Below are 22,385 nucleotides of genomic sequence, written 5' to 3'. Positions count from 1 at the left end.
ATAGCAAGGATTCCGTAATATATATCTCTATCTATATAAACCTGTTATCTCCTTACACACAAACTACTGGATGGCCGAAACCGAACCCAGCCCGGGTCGCTGCCCCCCTCGCACGGTGCTGCCTCGTCCTGCGCGGCTCTTCGGACTCCACCCGAATCCTGCTCACGTACCCGGAGGTAAATTGGGAGAAAACGGAGTCGTGAGAGCCCGGCTGGACCTAGGAGAGCGGCGCGGAGACGAGGAGCCGTGGCCCGAATTCGCCCTCTGCAGCGGTTTCCGAAGAACGAGCTCAGGATGCAAACCCACAGCTTTTACCCAGAATTTTTTAAATTTTTTCTCCCCCCCTGCTATTTTAACTTAAAGCGTGCACTTCCTGAGTTCAGCCAGGTTTATTATCAATCATACAAATCCCCTGGGCTCTGCCCTTTGCCTGCGGTTAATCCCTTGAGCCCCGAGCAGCCTTCCCTCGACGGTTTTTCTCCTTTCTGGCTGTGCTGGTTCCCTCCGTGCCGGTGCTGCCAGCGCTCTCTGAGCAAGCCTGCACAACCCAAACTACGTTTACAAGGGGGGTTACACGCTGAATGTATCCTTTCCCCCTCCTAAAAACAATTTTGAAGTCCAGTGCACCAGGCCAGTGTCTTTAAATATCTTTTTTTAAAAAAAAAAAAGGAAAAAGGTTATATAAATATTTAGGATTTTTTTTTTGTGTTCATTTTCTCGACCTCTCGCGGAGCTCTGTGCCTGCAGGATCCCAGCCTGCTGACTTCAGCCTTCGGAGAAAACCACGGCTCGATGGCAGCTGCTTAAAGGTGGAGGCAGAGGCTGTGCCAAGGTCCCGCTCCCCCATCCAGCTCCCGGCGAGCTGCTGGCCTCGAATCCCCCCCCCCACATCGCTGCCAGCTTCGGGGATTCGGGGTGGTTTGAAGCGACGACGAATGTCTTCATTTAACGCCGTGTGAGGTCGTTGGAGCTTGCACAAAAAAAAAAAATATAAAATAAACAAAGAATTGTACATAACTCCGTGTGAAAGCGCAGAGATTCCCAGCCTCGCGCACCGCAACGGGCAGGCGCTTCCTTTGCGTGCCATCCGAGAAGCGAAATATTTCTTGCTGGATGCAGCTCAGGATCTGCAGAGGCCCCTGAGATGACACCGAGGGTTTCTGGATGCTCGCTGGGCAGCAGTTTCTCACCCTCCTCCTTCCTGCAGCCGCCTTCTCGCCGGGACAGAGCCGTCCTCGCCGGTTGCGCGTCCTCCCACCACGTGGAGCTGGCCTCGATATCCCACTCCTAGGAGCAAAACCAGGGCAAAAGCTGGCTCGAGGCACCCCCCCGGGGCTCGAGGCACCTCCCTGAGACCCGAGGGGGCGATAACCCGGTGGCCAAATCTGCCAAAAACACCACCAGACTCCGCAAAACGCCTCGGACTCTGGAGAGCTCCACACCACCCTTAAAATTTCATGCTCGGAGGCGGCGAGGACAGCCACGCGAAGGAAAAGTGCCAAAAAAAAAAAAAGGCTCCCAGGAGATGATTGTATGACGTTGTTCTATAGGCTCAGTATTTATTTTTTTAACTCCACCCGCTCTTGGACACGCAGCGCGCCGTAGCTGCTCAACAAAAAGCCTTCCCCTCGCTCCTTTTCGGGGCTCGGAGGGATTGCTCCTCGCTCGGTGAAGCTGGGCGGTGGCAGCAAGCTCCAGGCGCGGTGCAGCTCTGATAAAAACAGTGCAAAGCTCCTAAAAAACCTTTTCCCCTCACCTTTTCAAGCACGGCCAAGCATCCGACGGCTCTCGAATTAGCTCCTCACTATGCAAACAGGGAAATCTTCGACTGCTGACCAAGGGGGAGGAGGGGGGGTTGCGTCTGCCTGGTTTTTCTCGGTGTTTCCTGTCAAACTGTTAAAAAAATAACAAAAAACAAAGCTAGATGTTGCTGCACTTCTCTCCCACCACGCTTGCAATCGTCGTGCTTTGGTGTTCTCAGCTCGCCGTCGGGAACGCCGCTGCGGTAAAAGACTGCGGTCGTTTTTTGGGGTCTCAGCTGAATCCCCCCCCCTCCCCGTGGCTTCCCCCGAATGTTTTAAGAGTTACCGGGAGGCCGTTCACTTGCATGTGTAAAACGTGGGTGCGAAACGCCACGCGGGCGGCATCGTGGCTTCCGTGGCGTGGAGCGGAGCGAATCCTGCTCGCGGGCGTGCAAAGCAGCCCCGTGGACTCGAAGCTGCAGGACGGAGGCGGAGGTTGAAACGGAATAAAAGCAGGTTGTGAGAGCGAGCTGCCTCTTTCTGCTCGAGTCGCTGGGTGGGGAGAGCAGCAGCATCCTCCTGCGGGCTGCTCTGAGCGGGTTACGGGTGGTCCTGGCTGGGCGAGGCTGTTGGTTAATATTTTTGGGGAAAAAAAAGGGGTAAAGGTGAGTATAATGACATAATCATCGTGTAATTAAGCAGGCAGGGGGTGCTGCTTATCCTCCACGTCTCCCCTCGTTCCTATTACCTGCCCGACCCCAGGAGAGCAGCAGTTCTCCTACAGGTCGGGTTGGTGCATTTATGGGGAGCACAAACCTTATTTACAGGAGCTGCAGAGCGTGACAGCGAGCGAACAGCTTTCCCGTGCCACCATCGAAGCATTTCGGGTGTTTTGGGTGCTTTTAAGCTGGAATTTGCTGGCTGAGAGCCTCGGGCGAACCTTTTCCCCGCTCTCGATTTTCCAATCTCCAGAGGGGAAAAATGATTCCAAATAAATTATTAAAAAAAAAAAGAACAAATTTATCCAAGAAGACAAAGGTCTGGGCGCTTTATTCAAGCACTGGCTGTGCCGCAGCCTTCTTTTTGGGCACCTTCTTGGCCATTTTTTTCCCTCGCAGCTGCAACTTTTCAGCTTTCTGCTTGGAAGCTGCCTCTGCCAGCAGAGCTTTGATCGCTGGCACCTCATCCGAGAGCCTGGCCGTGCCCGGGGCTGGCTCCTCGCCGCTCTCCAACACCTCCTGGAGCTCCTCCACCAGCCTCAGCGCCTCCCGGTACGTCCTGGGGCTGGATTTCCTCTTCTGCAAAGCAGATGCTGGAAAAAGTGGGAGCAGAGCGATGGATCCTGCCAGCAGATCCAGCCCTGCCAACCCAGGGGGCTCGGGGAGCGGGGCTGGGAGAGGTCCTGAGCAATTCCAGAGGGGATACAGGTGTCTGCGTGGCCTCTTAGAGCCTAATTTATTCCTTTTTCCACCATTCTTTCCCCAATTAGTGCAGGGGGGAGGAGCCAGGTAGGAAACGTGGGCTCGTGCTGGCGGTTCAGGATCGTGCCACCACAGGGGCTGGGACAGATCAAAGTTGGCCAGTGCCCAAAGACCCAAATCCTGCATCATCCCAGGGGCAAATTCCACGATTTTTTGCCCTCGGAGACTTTTATTCCAAGATTGTTTCCCTCGGAGACGGGTATGGGTTACTCCCAGTTGTAGGGTTTTACTCCCAGTTGTAGGGTTACTCCCAGTTGTAGGGCCCAGAGCCTCCAGCAGTGTCTGCTCTGCGTTTCCTCCTCCACAAACCCACAGCTACAGCACCAGGGGCAACATTTTGGGAGGTCGAGGGGCTCAGGGACGTGGTGTGAGACAGCAGCAAGCAGGGAAGCCTCCGTTCCCAATACCCGCCGAGCTCGGGGGCACCTTTTTGCTCAGATCCTGCCCCAAAATCTGTGGTGAGGTGAAGAGGAGAGAGTGGGAGGGTGGGCACGTACCCAAGGGGATGCTGGTGACGGTCGAGGTGTTCCTCATGGCCATCAGGATCCCTTCCAGCACCTCGGCTTTCGTCTTGCGGGCGGGAGGGCCGAGCATCCTCCCGTGCTGCAGGGAAGGAAGAGCAGGAGGCTGCAGCGTGCCTGATGTCCAAGGACGCCATCCTCCACCTCCTTCTCCTGCTCCTTCTCCCCAAATTAACACAATCCTGTGCTTCTGCAGGAGGTGGGTGAGATGGACTCTATTTTTTGGGGCCGAGCTGGGCCATTTTAGACACTGAGCTAAGATGATTGATGTGTTAAGCAACACTGGAGCAGCTTTCCAACATCCCAGGGCTGAACTATTGCTTCGGGGGCACTTCCAGACACCAACAGCACCAAAGCAGCTTCCACATCTGCTCCCTTTACCTTTTTTCGAGGCACGTAGGGTTTCTGCAAGCTGTCCAGGCGTGGCTTGGCATCGCGGTAAACCAGGGGGTGATTCAGGATGTAGTAGAGCGCCTGCACGTTCTTCTGGATCCCTGTGAGCCAAAAAGGGGACAACAACAGTTTTTGCTGCTCTTTTCTTGCTCAGAGCAGACCAAAGCGCTCAGCAGCCTGCTAAGAGCCCTCTGCTCTCCTCCCTCACCAACTGGCTCAATAAATTCGGGGTCGGTGTCCCCCCCGAGCAGCTCCTCGTAGCCTTTGTAGCGCTCTGGAACAGCCCAGGGGGTCTCTTCCTCGCCCTGCTCGCTCCTCTTCTCCAGCCTGTCCTCTGCCACGGGTCGTGGCCGGGGCCCGGACACGTCCTCCACCTGGGAGAAGCAAAAACCAAAGGTTCACGGCAGCATTTTCAGAAGGAAAAATCAACCAGAGCCTGGCCTGCTGGGGTCAGAGCTGTCTCCAGGTGGCCCTGAGCCACGCAGCCACCACCTCACGGTGGGAGCAGGCACTGGGGGGGGGAAAGGCCCATCCCCATCCTCTGCAGACACACCTGAGTCATGAAAAAGGCTTCCACGTCCTCCAGGGCTGAGCTGGGAGGCCTGGAGCTGTGTTCCCTGTGCCCCAGCACCCCCAGCTTGCTGCTGCCACCCTCCCTGCTCAGTGCTGTAGGTGTGGGGCCGAGGGGAGGCAGCATTTGGGGCAAATTCGGAGGCCCAGCTCCTCTCTCGGCTGGCAGAGGCTTCAAGGTTTCAGCAGGAGCTTCCAGCGGCTGCTTCTTGACCTTGGGGAGACGCGACGAGACCTGGAGGGACACGGAGGCATTCAGGGGACAGCCCGGCAGCAGCTTCAGCCCCCCAAAAATCCCTCGGATGAGGCCAAGGGGCAGGATTGGACCCAAAAACCCAGTTACAAACCTCGTCGGGGCAATGAGGGAGGAACTGAGGGTTGGACACCCCAGCCTGATGCGGAATAAAACCCCTCCAATCCTTCCCTCCACCCTAACCAACCCCACCGGGGTCCTGAAAGCTCTTCCCGTGCCCCCCCCCGCCCCGTATTGCAAACAGGGTTTTGTCCCTGCCCTAGGACAAACCCCATTTTCCCTGCCTCACCTTGCGGCTGGCTTTGAGAGGGATGGAGAAGTGCCAGCGCCCCGCAGCCAGGCTCCTGTGGCGAACGAGTTTAATCCCCAACCTCTGCTGGAGGAGCCGGGTCAGCAGAGGCGGCTGCCCTGTTGGAGGCAGGGGTTCATCAGGATTTATCCCCTCAGAAAGCTGCTGGAGGAGGAACCTCGGATCTTCGGGGGATAAACACTATTTGGGGAGCAAAATTGAGCCTGAAAATGCATCGTTGCAGTCCTGGTGGGGATTTTAGGTTTTTTTTAGGGGCCAGGAGCAGCAGCAGGGCATTAAAACGGTGTTTGTAAGAGCCCTGCTCATGAAGTTGCTTTTTCACAATTAAAGCACCTTTTTGGGGGCCCTGGGCCAGCAGGACAGGGGTATCCAAACACCAAGTGACAATGACAAAGGGGTCCCTGTCCCAGAGAGGGGCCAGAAGGAGGGACAGGAGGGCAGGAGCACCCCAGGGAGCCAGGTTCCCACCGTACCGCTCCGGGTGGTGGTGAGGGGGTTGTTGTGGAACGTCAGCTCCTTCAGCCTCGGGAAGAAAGCCACGGGTAAGAGGGCTGTCTCGGCTGCAATCTGCAAGAGAAAAGGATTTACCACTCAGCTGTCACCAAATCGGTAGAGTTTCACCCCAATCCTCCCACAAAAACACAGCCCTCCAACGCATGGGGGGCCCAGCACTGGGCAGAATTGTGCAGCAAGGAGGAGAGGAGGAGGAGGGAGGTGGCATCCCTAAAATAGAGATGTTTTGCAAGCAAGCAGAGCTGCACGATCACACCGCAGGGGATTGGGGTGGTTTTACCCTGCTGGGCAGCTCAAGGTTGCCCAGAGTGAGGCAACTCGCTCTGCTCTCTCACTCAAAAGAGAGTGAAAAGCTGACCTCAGAAGAAGAGGGGAGGGAGAAGAAAGTGTGCTGGGAAAAAGGAAAGGAAAGGAAAGGAAAGGAAAGGAAAGGAAAGGAAAGGAAAGGAAAGGAAAGGAAAGGAAAGGAAAGGAAAGGAAAGGAAAGGAAAGGAAAGGAAAGGAAAGGAAAGGAAAGGAAAGGAAAGGAAAGGAAAGGAAAGGAAAGGAAAGGAAAGGAAAGGAAAGGAAAGGAAAGGAAAGGAAAGGAAAGGAAAGGAAAGGAAAGGAAAGGAAAGGAAAGGAAAGGAAAGGAAAGGAAAGGAAAGGAAAGGAAAGGAAAGGAAAGGAAAGGAAAGGAAAGGAAAGGCTCATGGGTTGAGATAAGGATAATTTAATTGAAAGGAAAGGAAAGGGGGAAAAAGGAGAGGGAGAAGGAGGAGGAGGAAGACGAAGAAGAAAACAAAGACGAAGAAGACGAAGATGAAGAAGTCAAAGAAGAAGAAGAAGAAGAAAAGGAAGAAGAAGATGAAGATGAAGAAAAAGACAAAGGAAACGAAGAAGAAGAAGAAGAGGAAGAAGATAAAGCAGGGGTTTAGACAATCTGGGCACAATTCAGCTGCCTCACAGGTCCCACCTGAGTGATGCTGGATGCCTGAGATGTCCCCGTCGGTGGCAGATGGACACCAGGGAGAGCTGTGTCCCTCTGCCTCAGGGGCCAGGATATCTCCAAGGGAACCAACCTGGGGCTCAGGCAGCTGAATCTGTGCAGCCACGCAGAGCCACGGGGCCCAAATCACCTTGTTGAAGGCCAGGCTGAGGCGCTGCAGTTCTGGAAATGGAGCACAAACGTCTCTGCGCACTGGGGGAGCAGGTAGAGTCTTCGAGGCAGGTGGTCCCCCATCCCTGGAAACACCCTAAAGAGAGGAGGAAGAGGGTGAGGCACAGCTCCAGAGGCTCTGCAAGACACGGCAACACCTCCACGAGCACTGAAACCATTAATATTGGTGCTTCCCCAACTGCTGCCTGCTGTGCTCCAGAGCTTGGGCTTGTGGAGAAAGCCTCTGAAGCAGGAATCAGGCAGAGAGAGGCAGCACGTTACCAGTCCAAGGCTCCAGACAAGCTGGAAATGGTGTCTCAAAGCACAAAACCCCTTTATAACCACGGTAAGGTGGTGACTCTGAGCCAGCTGGTGGCAGTTGGGTGGCAGCTTTGTTCATTCCACAGCTGGTGGCAGATTGAGAAAGGGACTTCAAAATATTTCCTTAGGTGCCCACTCAGCAGGGACACGGCAAGGGGAAGCCAAGAGCTCTCATTTCCTTCCTGCTCCCTGCTGTGTGCCTTGAAAGCCCTCAGAAGCCTTCACGTGAACTCCAGGCACCTGAGTTTTGGTCCTTACCTGAGCTGCAGAGCTCACTGCCCCACGCAGGGAGCCTACGTGTGTGTGTTTGCATGAGCAAAGAGCTACCCAGCTCCCATTTGAAAGCAATGCAAGTTTAAGCTCAAATATTTAAGGAAAAACTTCTTTATGACAGACAATAATTACTTGCAGCACCCAGAGTCTGGTGAGCTTAAAAAAAAGGGGGTTGAGAGAGAGGCGTGGGGAAGGGAAGCTTTGGAGCCTGCACCCCAAACCACAGCTCAGCCAATGGTTCTTACCAGCACCGGGCATCCCTGAAAGCCAGAATTAAGCAGGACCTCTGAAATAAAACACAAAGGGAAGGTTTGGGTGTGCAGTGCATGAAGCTGAGGGCTCAGCTGGCCCCGACCTGGAAAAGCCAGGCTTCAGCCGAGCCCTCCGCCACCAAAACAGCCTCAGCGAGGGCAGGGAGAGGCGTGCACTGCTCACCCCTCCTGGCTGGATCCCCGTTGTTCCGTGACACGAAATATTCAAGCTGCCTTTTCTTCCCTTCCAGCTCTTCTGGCACCTCCGTGCCCTGGTGCTGGGGCTGCTGCCGGAGGCTGCTCAGGGACCGGTACCACTCTGCCCTAAAAGTGCCGTCGTCCAGCGCGGGGTGGAGGAAGAAGTGCCTGCTCTCTGCTTGGCGCAGGTAGGGGACCGCTGAAATCCCGTTTCTGTCCAGATTCAGTTCCCTCAGGCTGAAGGAAAGAGGAAATGCACACGCACAAAGCCATCTGCTCCTCCTGGCAGCCGCAGGGCAGGGAGCTGGCCCTCGAGCCGCCCCCTTTCCTAGTGGCTCCTCTCTGGCTGAACCACGAAAGCCCATGTTAAAGAACAGGAGCTGATCCGCAGCCTTTCCTAGCGCTGCTGCGCTGGAACTAAGGACAAATTGGGGCAGAAAAGGGAAAACGGAGAAAGCAACTGCTGTTTTCTCGTATCGGACCTGGAGATCAGCAGACAGCCAGGGCAGGATCCGATTTAGCAGCCATCTGCTGGGTTTGGCTGTTTGCTACCACCACTCAGTAGCATTTGGGAGTACACAGGGAAGGACCCGAGTGAATCCCAAAGATTTGGGGTTTCTTTTAAAGGTTGTTGCTGTGCAGCAGCTGATGGAAAGAGCCGCCAGCCCCCAAAAGCCTGCGCTGCTGCTGCCAGGTGCTGGTTTACCTGCAGAGATTAGAGAGGCTCACGAAGACGCTCGGGTCTGACAGGTGATTGTCATCCAGCACCAGGACCTCTAGAGCTGGAAACCTTAACTGAGCAGCGCTGTGAATACAGAGAGGCTCATTAATAGCAAGAAGAGGCTCGTTAATAGCTCATTAACAGCATACTCAGGCAAAGAGGGGTGAAAAACACATCATCTGCTGGGGGAAGATGTATCTTCTCGCTCCTCCGAGAGACAGGGCTGGGGCTGTCAGCATTTTTTGAAGAGCAAACTGATATCCTACCCGAAAAGGAGCTCCCAAAGCCCCATTTGCTGCTTGCACTCACTGCCAGGAGCCTGCCAGGTCTGGAGGCAGCGTCCGAAGCCCGTTGGCCGTCAAGCGAAGGGTCTTGAGCTGGGACAAATCCCCCAACGTCCAAATATCCTCAGAGGATAAGTTGTTATAGGAGAGATCCAGGTCCTGAAGGGAACAGAAAAGAGCACCTGCTGGAGCAAAAGAACAATTATCTGCTGGCTTTCCCCGGGTGGATGTTAAATCCTTACAGAAAACCTTCCAGCACGCTACCTCCCACCCCAGGGTGACACCGTGAGGGTCTCTGATGTGCAGGGACTTCATGGGACCTTCAGGGCTGGTCACTCGTGTGACAGCAGCCAGAAAAAAAAAAAACAGGGAACAGCCCCTGCTGGGAGCTCGTGCACAAGATGAGACTTGAGGCTGAACAGCAATAGTTTTGAAAGGGAGATGTGATGGGGAGTGACACAAAAATGGGCCCATCCCCACCTTTCCCGGCCGATGGCAGCGACCAGGCTGCTCAGACAGAGGCACTCAGGGCTGGCCAGGGTCCAACCCGGCCTCACAAGCCTTGGAAATTCAATTCCAGCACCTGGGCTTGTGCTCACGGACTGAGTCACACGCTGAGCGAGCTACCAAAAGCACATCGGAGGCACTTTGGAGATGCTCTCCCACGTCTCGTGGGTTTTGAGACCTCCCGAAGCCTGCAGGCAGGAGGGAGGCCAGGACCACAGCAGCGCGGTGAGCCACGCTGGCAGAGCCTGCAGAGCCAACCACAAACCATTCTTTTGGATGAGCCAAAAAAGAAGCTTTTGAAGGCAGAACTTTCCAGCCAGCAGCAATCACAAACTGTAAAGAGTGAGAGAGAAATCCAGGCAGGGTCACCTCCCTGAAGAGAGCAAACCTCGGTGAGGTCAGGACCACTCCAAGCTGGAGGGAGAAGACAACATCCCGGGCACATTCCTTGTATTTAGGATCCTTTTAGTCCCTTTTTACTTTTTTTTTAAAACAAACAAGCAAAAAAAAAAGACTTTTTTGCTGTAGAAAGGCAGCCTGTAACTCAGGGGTACTGCACAAACCTACCTGGAGAGGAGGACAGGATGCAGGGAGGTAGAACAGGGCATGGAGGAGGATGGGGATCTGCCAGGGATCATACAAAATCGGGTGAAGGATGACACCGGTGACTGAAAACCTGCCTGGCACTGCCAGGATGAGGAATAAAAGAAGGGTGGAGGTGAGGAGGACAACAAGATCTACTGTGGGGAGTCTACGATGGGCTGAGTTGAGAGGATCCTACAGCAAAGGGGGTTGGCACATGACGGGGAAACAAGGAGTAAAGGGCCGAGTAGTGGGCATCTGTGAGAGGAAGCAAGACGTGAAAGTCCCTGAGACAGCAGAAGAGATGTCCTGGTTTCACAAGGAAGCAGGACGAGAGGATTACCCTGCAATTTAAGAGAACTCACACTGCAGGGACACACGTTAATGCTCCGCGTTAGGCTTCGGTGCTATGCGAAGAGGGAGGAGATGAACAAAGTCTCCAGGTCCCCCCCCCCTCTTACTTCTAAATGCAGGAAGTCTCCAGCAGTGATTTTCAGATTTCTTAGGCCATTCAAGGAAAGTTCCAGCTCCCGCAGCCCCGGAAACTTCCGAAATGGCTCTGCAAGAGGAAACAGGCCAGCGAGTGAAGACCAGCAGTAACAGAACAAGCCAGGTCCCATCTGGGTCTGTCATGGACCAAAACCAGCAGGAACAAGCAGGACTCTGTAATATTCTACAATTATCAGTTGGCAGATTTGAAACAAAATGCCAAATCAACCAGACAATCGTCCCTACCACATATAACGCCCCAACAGCCCACTCCTTAGACATCTGGTTTGCTTTCATGCATTTCCTTCCTCCCCCAGCTGAATTGTTGCTCAAAGTTACTGACAGCACATTTAGCTTTTATGTTTTACTAGCCATAAACAGATTTCCTTTCTTCCTTTTCAAATTAACTGAGCCCATGACTGGATTTGGATTCAACTCCCAGCTCCCCCATTAGCCTTCTGAGCCTCTGGGACAAATTGTTTCATTATTCCACGTCTCTATATATTAAGTGGGGATTTTCTTTGTAAAGAGCTTTGTTTCTAATAACAAAAAGGGTACCACAGTGGCACGCGATTATCATCACTAAGGAGGGAATTAGTGCAAGGATTTCAGCTCAGTAACAGACAGGAAGCGATTCTGCAAAGAGCTGTATGTGTACCTGAAAATTCTTTGTAAAGCTCTAGACCCGAGTTTAGACAAGCTGCCGTGGCTTGAAAAGCAATATCTGCTTTTTGGTAATGCCAAAAAAAAAAAAAAAAAAAAACAGATTTATTTTTTACCTTACCTAATGTCAGCAGGTTTTCAGCAGCATTTATAAAAGCAACACAATCGAATTTCTCAAAATCATCTTCTTTAGCCTGGAAAAAGAAATAGATACGTATATTAAAACCAAAGCAAAACAAAACGAAACAAACAAAAGCTGTGAACTGATCTGAAACGAGTGGATCTCTCCGTGTCTCGTAATGCCTAAATCATAGCACTTTGTTAGGTCTTCCTTTGGTTTTCTGTCTAAGGAGGGCATTTAAAGCACAGCTGAGTTGGTGGCTGCCTTCCAGAAGACCTGGATTAGCTGAGCCCCAAAGCAAAGCCCCCTCTGTGTCCCCACTGCTGACCTTGCTCCCCTGCACATCACAGGGCTCCTGGGCCACAGCTGATGCCCACAAGTTCCGAGGTGTTTTCTCTGATTTCTGGACTAATGTAGTATTTCTTTTCAACTTTCAAGGCAGTTCCCTAATATTTCTTGAGCCTCTGATACTCACAGAGACCAGATTTTGGCTGCTTATGTTCACGGAACACAGGTCAGAAGGGTTCTTCAAACAGTGGTGCTTCATCTGGAAGAAAAAAAAATAAAAAAAGGAAATGTTAAGGCCTGCATCACATCTGTAAGCAACCTTGTATGTCTCTTCCTGGGACCTGAACCCCAAAACCAGACCTCAGGTGTCCCCCTCCTCACAGAGCAATACCCCCAGGTGAGGGTAGCACCTGGAGCCTTGCTTGGGTCACAGCAAGGGGGAAGAAAGTAGCAGGCAGATGAGGAGGGAGAGGCTCTCACCAGAAATGGCTCATCCAGGACATTGTCTTCATTATTTTCTTCCACAGGGGCAGAACGTGGGGGCTTTCTCCTCTGCTGTGCTGTCTCCCTGGTGGTTCCTGGCTCAGCCCAGGCCCGCGGGGTGGCGATGGGTGCCAGCAGCCAGCGCCCAGCCCCTGGCACAATGAAAATGCACGGATATAAAATGCTGAGTGACCATATATTTAAGATAGGAACATGAAAGCTGCAGCCACAGGAGAGGAGACATAGAAATGTGGGCTGCAGAGCCTTCTGGAGGTCTCCAACCCACCCTCCCACCCAAAGCAGGATCATCAGCAACATCAAAGCTTTGCCTAGCAATTCCTCCACCTCCCAGGCTAATTTGGCCTGCACCTCCTCCTAGTGCAGAAGTTTCTGCTAGCATCCAACCTAAACCTGCCAGGCTGCAATTTTTGGCCTCGCTGTACCATCTGCCACTACTCAGAGGAGTCTGGCTTCATTGTCTTTGTAGCTGTGCTTCAGGCAGCTGTAAGCTGCAATCTGGTCCCCTCTTGGACTACTTTTGTCAAGACAACACAAGCTCAGAGCCCTCAACCTCTCCTAAAAGGTTCTGTGTTCCAGCCCCTTGACATCTCCACTCTTTCTCAAATATTAGAAGGCATTTCTGCCATTCCTAAACATTTCACAGATGTGACTCTCAAACCCCAGAGATGAAGAAGCTCTGGCTCAGAACTGATGAAGAACCATGCCATGCTATCCATGTGCCTTTCCTGAAGCTTAGATGTTGCTTCCCCCCTGCCATAATGTTGAGATGCCTGCTGGAGCCCTCACTGAACAGATGCCTTAGACATTCTGGCCTCTTCATTTCAGTCTTAAACAATTTTAAGACTTTTTAGGCCAGCTTAGGCCTAAAATGTATCTGGCGTGGCTGGTGGATCTGCCCTATGGGCACGCCATAATTCTGCAGCACTCAGCATCACCTTCTTTACTGCTGTGCAAAATGTTTCTGGCAGGAAAGCAGTTAGTGGCATAATTGCTTCCGTCACCCATTTTATAGAGTCCCGTTGTAGCCAGCTCGACCGCAGTATTCCTGGGAAGAGTGGGAAACAAATAAATGGGTTAAAATTTTGACTGCCTCTAGCATTGCTTTGCTGTAGTCACAAATTAAGTATCAGCTTGTATGCAAAGAAACGCTGTTAGTGACACACGAAGAGCATTGCTTCTAAAATGGAGAACAAAATGAGGTGATAGGCATATGTCTGTTATTTTCCATCTCAGGAGAGCAAAATGCAGACACCAGAGAGTGTGGGGGTCAGGCTGTGTGGACAGTGACTCAGGGAATTTTGGCTTTACCCATTCCTCCTTCCCCCAGCTCTTTTCCGTTGCAATCTGAGGCAGCTCTGGGAAAAAAATCACACCCCTTTTAACCCCTGGAACTAAAGTTCAGAGGTGCTACATGGTTAATTAACTGTAGAATAAGGCACAGCACCCTCAGTATGAGTAAAGATGGTGCTTCAGCACCCACAGAGGTGCTCAGTGTGATGCTGCCACTGTCAGGGTCACAGCAGTGAGATGGTGGTGGCACAGGGCACACCAGGGGCATGCAGTGACACATGACAAAATGCTTTTAAATCTCAGGATTTCTGAGGTCTTGCTTCACGGGGGTACACAGGAAGGAGGCTGTGAATTTGACGTCGCAGGAACGTGAGGGAAGTCAGCCAAAAGCAAGGGTAAGGTACGGGAGTGCTGGAAATGAAGTGCCTTGTGGTGAGTGGGTCACATTAGAAAATTTCTGAGGTTCGGGTGTTTATGAAAAACACATGAGACTTGATTCTCTTTCAGCTTGAGGTCGGATGAGGTGAACTGGGAGAACTGGAGAAAAGGAGGCTCAGGGGCAACCTTATCACTCTCTACAGGTACCTTAAAGGAGGCTGTAGCGAGGTGGGGGTTGGCCTGTTCTCCCATGTGCCTGGTGACAGGACGAGGGGAAATGGGCTAAAGTTGTGCCAGGGGAGCTTTAGGTTAGATGTTAGGAAGAACTTCTTTACTGAAAGGGTTGTTAGACACTGGAACAGGCTGCCCAGGGAAGTGGTGGAGTCACCATCCCTGGAAGTCTTCAAAAGACGTTTAGATGTAGAGCTTAGGGATATGGTTTAGTGGAGGGACTGTTAGTGTTAGGTCAGAGGTTGGACTCGATGATCTTGAGGTCTCTTCCAACCTAGAAATTCTGTGATTCTGTGATTTTCCAACCTAAAAGATTTGGTGTGCCTCTGACCAGCACCCCCACATCCCTACACCACCGCTCCCCACACACACCCCCCTCACACCCCACCTTGCACGCACATCTCCCTCAGTCCTGACACACTCCTAACCTGTCCCCTACAGCGCCCCAGACCCCCAGCACCGCCTCAACACCCCCATACACACACAGAACCCACACAGAAACACACAGAACACCACCTAAACACCCCCACACAACTCCCACAACCCCACACGCGTCCCAGGCACACGGTGACATTGCGATCCGTGCCCTCACAGCCCTCATCCGCCGCTCCTCACCCCGCAAGCCCAGCGTCGCCCGCCCTTTTCCCCCTCTCCCCCCTCAGCCTCCGCGCCGCGCCCGCCATTTTCTCCCCCTCCCCGTCGCCATGGCAACGGGAGGGGAGAGAGAGAACTACAACTCCCAGCATGCCTTGCGCGGCCAATCAACACTATGGAGCGGGGGAGCGCAGAAAACTACAAGTCCCAGCATGCCTCGCGCGGCCAATCAGCAGCGCCCAGGTCGGCTGAGGAGGAGGAGGAGGGAGGCGAGAAGATGGCGGCCAAAGGCGGCAGGAACGGGCTGCTGGATAAGGTGCGGGGAGGGATGGGGGAGCCCCAGGGGCTCTGCCAGGGCTTGTAGAGGGGGTAGGAAGGTTGGGGAGGGGCTCTCGGTCAGGGCTGGGGGGATAGGAGGAGGGGAAGAGGCTGGAGCCTGGCAGGGGGCAGGCTGAGGGGGGGGTTTGGGGGGGATTCTGCCCCCTGAGGGCCTGGCCCAGGCTGCCCTGAGGGGCTGGGGGGGCACAGGCTGAGAGGATTTTAGGCTCCTTTCCACCCCAAACCCCTCCCTGATCCTCCTTTGAGTAGCAGCTTTGGTCTCAGCTCTGTTTCAGGTCTCGTGGCACAGCCCCTTTGTTGTGTTTTTGGGTTGTTGGGCCCCTCTGGCAGCTCAGACTCAACACCTGGGGGCTTTTTACTCCATTTTATTCCCCAGAAGACAAAAACAGGTGCCTCTGTGTCGAGAAATATCTTCTGAGACCTTGTCAGAGTGGTTCACATGGCATCTTCCACTCAACTTCAAGCTAAGGATGGCTGCACTTGAAAACACTTCAACCCTGTTTTCATCTTTTTTATTTTTATTAATCTTTACATACTCCTAATTCCTAACGAGCGCCGTTTCCTCGTGTCTGATGAAGCTGAAGGTCCCCTCACAGCGTTCTCTGTTGAGGTCGCCCTTCCCGTATGCAGCACCTGGTGGCATCCCTTAAAATCGGTCGCTTCACCCCCTGGGTAAACGCTTTCAGGGGAAGGCGCCGATGAAATACCTCAGGACATCTCCCAAAAGTGTGCTCAGAGGTTTGAAACGAGAGCGTTTTGTGGTTATGCTGCAAGAGCTTAAGAAGTGTCACGCTCTGGAGGCATCCCCATGACCCCAGCCACGTGCTGTGTGCCCAAAGGGGGGGTATTTCGGAAGGAAATAAGATTGCAGGAGCTGAATCGCTCTGAAAGAGCTCACTGAGAAGTTTTATCAGGGTTTCTGCACATGCACACTCGATTCTGCTCTGTTTTCAGCTCCCTTTCTTCTCGATTCTGATCCAGGTGCCTCCGTTTCCTTCCCCTCGATGACTTAAACTGGCCATTTTCGGGAACTGGGCTGTCTGCTGCAGAAATATTACCTGGAAATTTGTCTTCCCAGTCCCGAATTGCTCAAGTTTTCCTCAAACAAACAGCACCAAGGCTTGAAAGTCCTACAGCAGGCTGCTTGTTTCCCACACCTCTTTGTACTTCCCTAATAAGCTAAATCAGGGGGAGTTTAGGGAGGCAGGCACGTTAATTACCTTCTTTTTTCCTCTCATTTTCCCTTCTCGTGTTCTTTCAGCGTCCCTGAAAATCAGGCAGCTCCTCCTGTAACCAGGGCCACCCCGGGGCTGATTTCGGGGTGGTGTGGCAGCGACCCTCAGGCCCTCAGCACCTTGAGGTTTCACCATACTATTTCAGAACTGAGTTCCTAACCAGGGCCTCGGCCCCTTTTTAGGGTTTGCAAGCCACATCCTGGTTCCCAGCTGCTGCGGATGTGCCTTCAAGACCTGTTAAAAGTCCCTGACTGTCGGGTTTAAGAAGGGGAAGCTGCTTTCTTTCCCCCTTCTACTAGAAAACCCAGACCAGGTGCGATTCAGGGGTGTTGGTATTGCGGTGGCAACAAATCTTTTTTCTTTTTATGACTTCATTGTTTACGTGTGCAACGCCCGAAGCGTGCTGTAAGCTGCAGGGTGATAATCAAAGCCACGGGGTGTGAAACGAGGCTGAGAGGAGAGCAGAAGGAACGAGGCAGGGGGGGAAAAGGTGAGGTTTGTGCTGTGCCTCGCTTCCGAGGCGTCTTAAAACTTCCCCCAGGGTTTGTCTCCTGTTTAGGAAGAGTGAGAAGGGGTTTAGGGGAAGGGGAGCTTCCCCTGGGGAGCTTCCCCCGGTGGGGAGGAGAAGTCAGGCCTCTTTTTTGGTGCCTTTTCACTCGATTTTTAACAGAAAGGAGACGGATCCCACCCGCTTGCCGTCTCACGCCGTGTTGCTGTGCTCTCGTGGACCTTTTTTGGCTTCCTTTAAGCGCCGCCTCCTGCTCCTCTCCCACAGCCTCGGCCCTGAGCGCTGCCCGCAGCCCCGCAGGTCAGCCCGAAAGCTTTAGGGAGGAGCTGTGCTGCGGGAGGAGTAACCTCAGGGAGCACCGAGACAGAGGTAAAGGGGAGGCCAAAGCTTCTCCCTGGCTGCAGGCCCGATCTGCAGATGTGTCCCCGCTGCGAGATCCTAAAAGCTGTCACGAGGGCTTCACGTGTCACCTCTGCAAGTCCTGCTTCTCCTCCCGGGTAGGGATCGATATCAGACGCTCCCCTCTGCACAAATCCCTTCTCGAAGCGCAGCATTAGCAGTCCCGTGCCTCCAGGGATGGTTTGCAGGCACCTGTAAAATCCCTTTTCAAATCCTCAGGCTTTTACTAACAAGCCCGGGGCTTTCTTTTGAGTCCTTTCCCAACTCCTGAGCTTTATCTCGTTGATATTTTCCAGCTATTTTCAAACCAATCTAGCGAGCTGTCGGCTTTATTTCAGAGAAGAAGGGCAGGAAGCTGAGCCAGCAGCACTGAGTCCATCCTCTCAGGCTGTAGGGAGAAGAAGCAGAGCTCAGCAGACAGATTAAAACCCCCCCGAGGCCTGACAATGAGGTAGATGCACCGGGCTATGATGCCGGGCAAACTGCTGTTGCCAGGAGGCGAGGCTTCACACCGCGAAAATCCCATCCCTGAGGTAAGAGGAGATCAGGGCACGGCCACGAAAGGGGACACGGGGACATTGGGAGCTCACATCGGGACCTCAGCAGGCTCCCGGGGTGCTGGGTGTTATCCAAGCTGCCCGTTCCTCTTGTCCCAGAGCTCCCTGGTTGTTTTTAGGGGGTGATTCCCCAGCGAGAGCTCTGCAGACAACTTCAGAAGGTGTCAACGCAGCTCCCTTTTTGTTTAAATTCCCCAGAGAAACTCCGGCTTCTCGCTCTCCCTTAAGAGCAAGCCTGAGAGTGCCGGGACGTTTTCCATCAAGGCTGTCCTCTCTTAGCTCTAGAAACGTGGGAAAACATTAATCTAAAGTTTTTCTCAGTTTTTACTTCTTCAAAACGATTTTTTTAGTGGTCTTTGGGGAAAAAAAAACAGAGCTGTACCTCAAGGTAGGTCTGGTTTGGAGAACCTGCCGCTGGCCCGCTCAGGTTCCTCGTGCTGGGAACTCCTCCCCGTTTATTTTGTTCTTTCTTCTCCACAAAAAGCAGCAGGGGGAGGGGTTGACCAGCTAGAAAGCCTCTTTGCGAGATGTTTTCCCAAGAAAAAACATCGGCAATAGGAGAAAAACGTTGGCAAATAGAAGAAAATCAGCATTTTTCCCTCTCCCTACTCTATCTCGTGATACTTCTGTCCTTGGGGATCCCAAAGGGTGAGGCATGAAGCTGCTGTAGGTGCTTTTAGAAAGAAAAAACAGCATTTGGAGGAGTTCTTCTGTATTTTCTTAGGGAAAAGGGTTTGGCTTTTGATTGTCCCGTGTGTTATATTAACCTCAGAAAGTGGCTTGAAAAATGCAGCCCAGCAGCCGCCCGAAATATTTCGTAACATCCACCGACAGGAGAGCTTTTGGTGTCTGTTTCAATGCTTCTGGCTGTTTCTTTTGCCCCTCGTAAACCACCCTTGGTGGCGTTTACTGTGCCCCTCATCGTTCCTAGCACGGATCCTGGGAGGTGAGCGCGCTCTTCCCTGTGTGGACACGGGGGGAGCAGATCGAGTTTTACATCTGGTGGTAAAATGTTTTTGTTTATGTTGATTTTCAGAGGAGGAAACGAGCTTTTCTGACAGGTAAATCCAGCCGGGGAGCTCCAGGAGCAGGAAATAACACGAGTGAGGTTGGGAACTGCTTCCAACTTTAACCAGTGGGTTGAAATAATGGACCCCTAAACACAAAGAGGGCTCAGAGTCACGTGTCTGACTGTGGCTAGGAGGAATTGCCTCCAAAAATAATAATTTCAGAGGAAAACCAAGGCCTTGCAGCACCTGAGCCCTCGTGTCTGGGGTTCCTTGTTGCTGCAGGACCTGATTTTGCAGCCCAGTCTGCCTGAAACTTCCTTTCTTTGTCGTGCCTTTGTATTTGTCTCCCGTACCCAGGTTGCTGAGGGTCCTTTGATGTTTTCCTCTTGTCTTCCACCCCCAAAGGGTCCGGTTTTAATTTCTTTGCTCAGAAAGCCCTCGCTGAGCTTTCTGGGGGTGACAGCAGCAACACAGCAAGTCCCGGTTAGACTCGGGTCACAAACAGCAGCTGGCCTGTAGGATCTTTGGGTTTCCTCTTCCCTTTGCGCTCCCGACAGGAACGAGGGTATTCAAATTCAACCCTAACCCCTCTGCCAAACTCTCCAGGGGCAATTAACTCCCTTTGCTTCCCCTTGCAGTGGAAGATCGACGACAAACCAGTCAAAATCGACAAATGGGACGGGTCGGCTGTGAAAAATTCCTTGGACGATTCTGCCAAAAAGGTACGTCCTGCCTGGAAACACCCCCAGCCTTTTTGTAGTTCTAATTCTGTGGTTTGTTTCTTGATTCCCGTGGATCCGAATTGCTAAAGCAGCATTTGTGCTTGCAGCAACAGCAATTATCTGAGCAGATATTAATTATGCATGAGGTTTCTGCTCAGCTGACCTGCACAAAATAGGTGGTTTTGGCTAAAGCCCTTTCAGAAGGTTTGTAAAAACGCATTAAAAAACGGATTAAAAAGCATAAAATCAACCCAGCTGCACGATTCGTCCTCAGGTCCTCCTGGAGAAGTACAAATACGTCGAAAACTTCCGCCTGATCGACGGGCGCCTCATCATCTGCACCATCTCGTGTCTCTTCGCCATCGTCGCTCTCATCTGGGATTACCTGCACCCCTTCCCTGAATCCAAGCCAGTCCTGGCATTCTGCGTCGTATCATATCCTTTACCTTACTGGGATCCCATTTAGGATCCCATTTAGGATCCCAGAATATCCCAGATCGGAAGGGAACCCCGAGGATTATCGAGTCCAGCTCCAAATTTGAGTCCAATCTCGAAGGATTTGGACCTGATGATGCCTTGAGGCCCCTTCCAACCCCTCCAATTTGGTGATGCTGTGGAATTTGCACCAGAATGGTTTTGTTTTCCCCACAAACTCTTCCTTTTCGGTATTCCCACGGGAATCCTGCTGCCTGTGGCGTGGTGATCAGCTGATTCCCAGCCCTTTTCCATGTGACGGGCAGCACCGTGCCTGTCTGGGTGGTCGTCATCTGAGTGTCACACGCTTAAATCGGGGGATCTGTGTGTGATGGGGATCCAAACTGCTCGTGGAGCAGCAATTCAGCTCACTCCGGAGCACACAGCAGCCTCCTGGGCAGCTGAATCGCCCCCCTGGCTGCACTGGGCACGTTTCCTAAACTGGAAATCAGCCCTGAACTCCAAAATACCCAAAAAAAATGAAAATACTGCTCCTAACGTGGCACTGCTGGGTGTGTACACGCACGTTTGGGCAGTCAGGGTCAGCGTGCCACCGATTTCTCTGCAGCTCCTCCAGGAAAACAGATGTCTGTGGAAGTTTTATGACATAAATCGATGTGGAAGAGGTTTTACAACACAAAGGGATGTGCCAGAGCTGCCCACAGACCTGCTTTCAAGGGCGTGAGCTCTGGGATAATTCATCTCGCAGCACTTGGGGTGATTTACTTCCAAAAAATAAGAAAAACTGCTTGATGAGTGCCCTCGTGCCAGTGCAAAGATCCTAAGGAAGTGCCCCGATAATTATTTAGCTCCCCGTGCTCGTGGGACATCAGCCAGAAAGCTGGCTGGGAATGAAAACACCACGAGAGGTGGTTAAAAGACGCTGCCTCCGGGGTCCCAGGCTCCTTTTCCTTCAGCGTCTCGATGTCCTTAACCTTTCCCAACATATTTTGTGATGATGGGCATCCTGACCATCTACACCTCCTACAAAGAGAAGAGTATTTTCCTGGTAGCTCACAGGAAAGACCCGGCGGGGATGGATCCCGATGACGTGTGGCAGCTCTCCTCCAGTCTCAAACGGTACCGCTTTGCCTGTAGTTACCCCGTGCTCCACGGCGGGGCAGGAAAGCTGCATTTTTGGGTAACTTGAAACAAAATGGGGGAAAATTCTGGTGTCACAGCACCCGGGATGCAAGCTCTCAGCACTCACTACTGTATCGTGCTCTTTGCTGCTTCCCAGGCAAGCCATGGTTAATATTTGCCACAAAATTACTCAGAATTACTCAGAGCAGTGATGAGTAAAGCTCCTGCCAGTCTTGTGTGCGCTGTTTCCATCCGTGGCTCTGTGGGATCATCCAAAATACTGTCCCTTAGGTTTGTACCTACAAATCTCTTTTACCCCATGAAGATCTCGTTCCTAAAAATGGGAGTTCTCCGAGCAGTTCTCTGCCACCAATATTTGTGTTTTGCTTCTTTTTAAATGGGGAGGGAAGGCCGGATCCCTCACAAAGAGGATAAAAACCCTTTAATTGTGTTATAATTCGGGATATTCTGTGATAATTAAAGCCCGTGCTGGGTGCTGGGACCCCTCCTGGGGATTTCCCCATGCCCAAAACAAGGTTTCCCCGTTGGCTTCACCTCAGATTTGGGCCAAAATCCGCCAATTCTCTGAATTCTCCCCGCTCCGCCCGCAGGTTCGATGACAAATACACCCTGAAGCTGACTTTCATCAGCGGGAAAACCAAGCAGCAGCGAGAAGCCGAGTTCACCAAATCCATCGCCAAATTCTTCGACGCCAATGGGACGCTGGTGATGGAAGCCTATGAGCCCGAAGTCTCCAAGCTGCACGACAGCCTGGCCCTGGAGAGGAAAACCAAATGAATCCCCCCGCCGCCGCCGCCTGCCTCCCCGGATCATGCTAAATTAATACAAATAAAGTCCAAAAGCAAAGCTAATTGCCTCGGGTTTTGTCCTGAAATCCTATTTCAGTCCTATTTCAGCCCCCCCCCAGGTGTTCGGGGGCTGCTTTATCTCGTTGGCATTGCCTTTCGCCACCTTTTGCCTTTCTCCTGATGAGCTCTCAGAAGGAATTCAGGACAAAATCCTTGTAGGGAAACACAAATTGTCCACCCGCAAACGAGTTTTCTTTATTTTTGTATTTAATTGGGGGTGGGGAGGGGATGGGGATTGTTTTATATAAAAGCCTTGTATGTGTTGGGAAGGAGGGGGGGGGGGAAACAAATTCTCTGCTTCTTTTGGGGCAGGAAAGCTTGCAAGCGAGGTGCGAATAAAAGGAATAAAAGAAGGAATAAAAGGGTTTTTGGAGCTGGGAACGGTGCTGTGCTGTCCAGCTGTCCCCCCTTTTTGCCCCCCCCCGAGTCCCCATCCCACACCTCCCGCTGTACCCCGGCTCCTTTTCTAAACGGATTTTTTTGCAATAAAAGGGTCGAACCGCCTCGAGCCTCTGCCTGAGCATCTTTGGGGTGGTTTGATTTTTTTGGGGGGGGTCGGGGAAGGTCCTTTAA

The 22,385-nt window shown here is 52.5% G+C and overlaps 3 protein-coding genes across 10 annotated transcripts in view; 2 read left to right on the top strand and 1 right to left on the bottom strand.

Annotated features, from left to right (window-relative positions):
- Positions 1 to 22,385, top strand: part of NEU3 (neuraminidase 3) — a 66,185-nt gene that overhangs the window by 40,534 nt on the left and 3,266 nt on the right. The window lies entirely within an intron of this gene.
- XRRA1 (X-ray radiation resistance associated 1) lies at positions 663 to 14,746 on the bottom strand. 6 transcript variants are annotated; one of them, XR_011806599.1, is made up of 21 exons: positions 14,638 to 14,746; positions 13,059 to 13,168; positions 12,100 to 12,254; positions 11,807 to 11,878; positions 11,332 to 11,404; positions 10,520 to 10,617; positions 8,995 to 9,128; positions 8,671 to 8,769; positions 7,951 to 8,201; positions 7,761 to 7,801; positions 6,902 to 7,018; positions 5,744 to 5,837; positions 5,250 to 5,434; positions 4,691 to 4,942; positions 4,346 to 4,511; positions 4,126 to 4,238; positions 3,721 to 3,826; positions 2,834 to 3,054; positions 2,559 to 2,708; positions 1,757 to 2,368; positions 663 to 1,287 (listed from the first exon to the last, which is right to left on the bottom strand). XR_011806599.1 is itself a non-coding variant. In XM_072032939.1 (21 exons), exons 1-21 carry the CDS (start codon positions 14,703 to 14,705, stop codon positions 1,889 to 1,891), a joined length of 2,790 nt encoding a protein of 929 aa, XP_071889040.1. In that variant the 5' UTR covers positions 14,706 to 14,746; the 3' UTR covers positions 1,545 to 1,888. The 6 variants fall into 6 exon arrangements, 5 of the variants coding, with proteins under 5 accessions (XP_071889040.1, XP_071889039.1, XP_071889041.1 ...); XM_072032939.1 differs by lacking the exon at positions 663 to 1,287 and having other exon boundaries at positions 1,545 to 1,893; positions 2,089 to 2,368; XM_072032938.1 differs by lacking the exon at positions 663 to 1,287 and having other exon boundaries at positions 1,545 to 2,368.
- Positions 14,777 to 22,315, top strand: SPCS2 (signal peptidase complex subunit 2). Of its 3 annotated transcripts, XM_072032945.1 has the most exons (7): positions 14,874 to 14,932; positions 16,966 to 17,195; positions 17,394 to 17,630; positions 19,303 to 19,386; positions 19,661 to 19,825; positions 20,810 to 20,940; positions 21,555 to 22,315. In XM_072032945.1, the coding sequence occupies exons 3-7, from the start codon at positions 17,553 to 17,555 to the stop codon at positions 21,739 to 21,741; spliced, it is 645 nt and encodes a 214-aa protein (XP_071889046.1). In that variant the 5' UTR covers positions 14,874 to 14,932; positions 16,966 to 17,195; positions 17,394 to 17,552; the 3' UTR covers positions 21,742 to 22,315. The 3 variants fall into 3 exon arrangements, with proteins under 3 accessions (XP_071889045.1, XP_071889047.1, XP_071889046.1); XM_072032946.1 differs by lacking the exon at positions 16,966 to 17,195 and having other exon boundaries at positions 14,868 to 14,932; positions 17,436 to 17,630; XM_072032944.1 differs by lacking the exons at positions 16,966 to 17,195; positions 17,394 to 17,630 and having other exon boundaries at positions 14,777 to 14,932.

The sequence above is a fragment of the Anas platyrhynchos genome, chromosome 1, assembly GCF_047663525.1.
Source record: "Anas platyrhynchos isolate ZD024472 breed Pekin duck chromosome 1, IASCAAS_PekinDuck_T2T, whole genome shotgun sequence".
NCBI lineage: Eukaryota > Metazoa > Chordata > Aves > Anseriformes > Anatidae > Anas > Anas platyrhynchos.
Note: the sequence above shows the minus strand (reverse complement) of the source record. Positions and strands in the feature narration are given on the sequence as shown.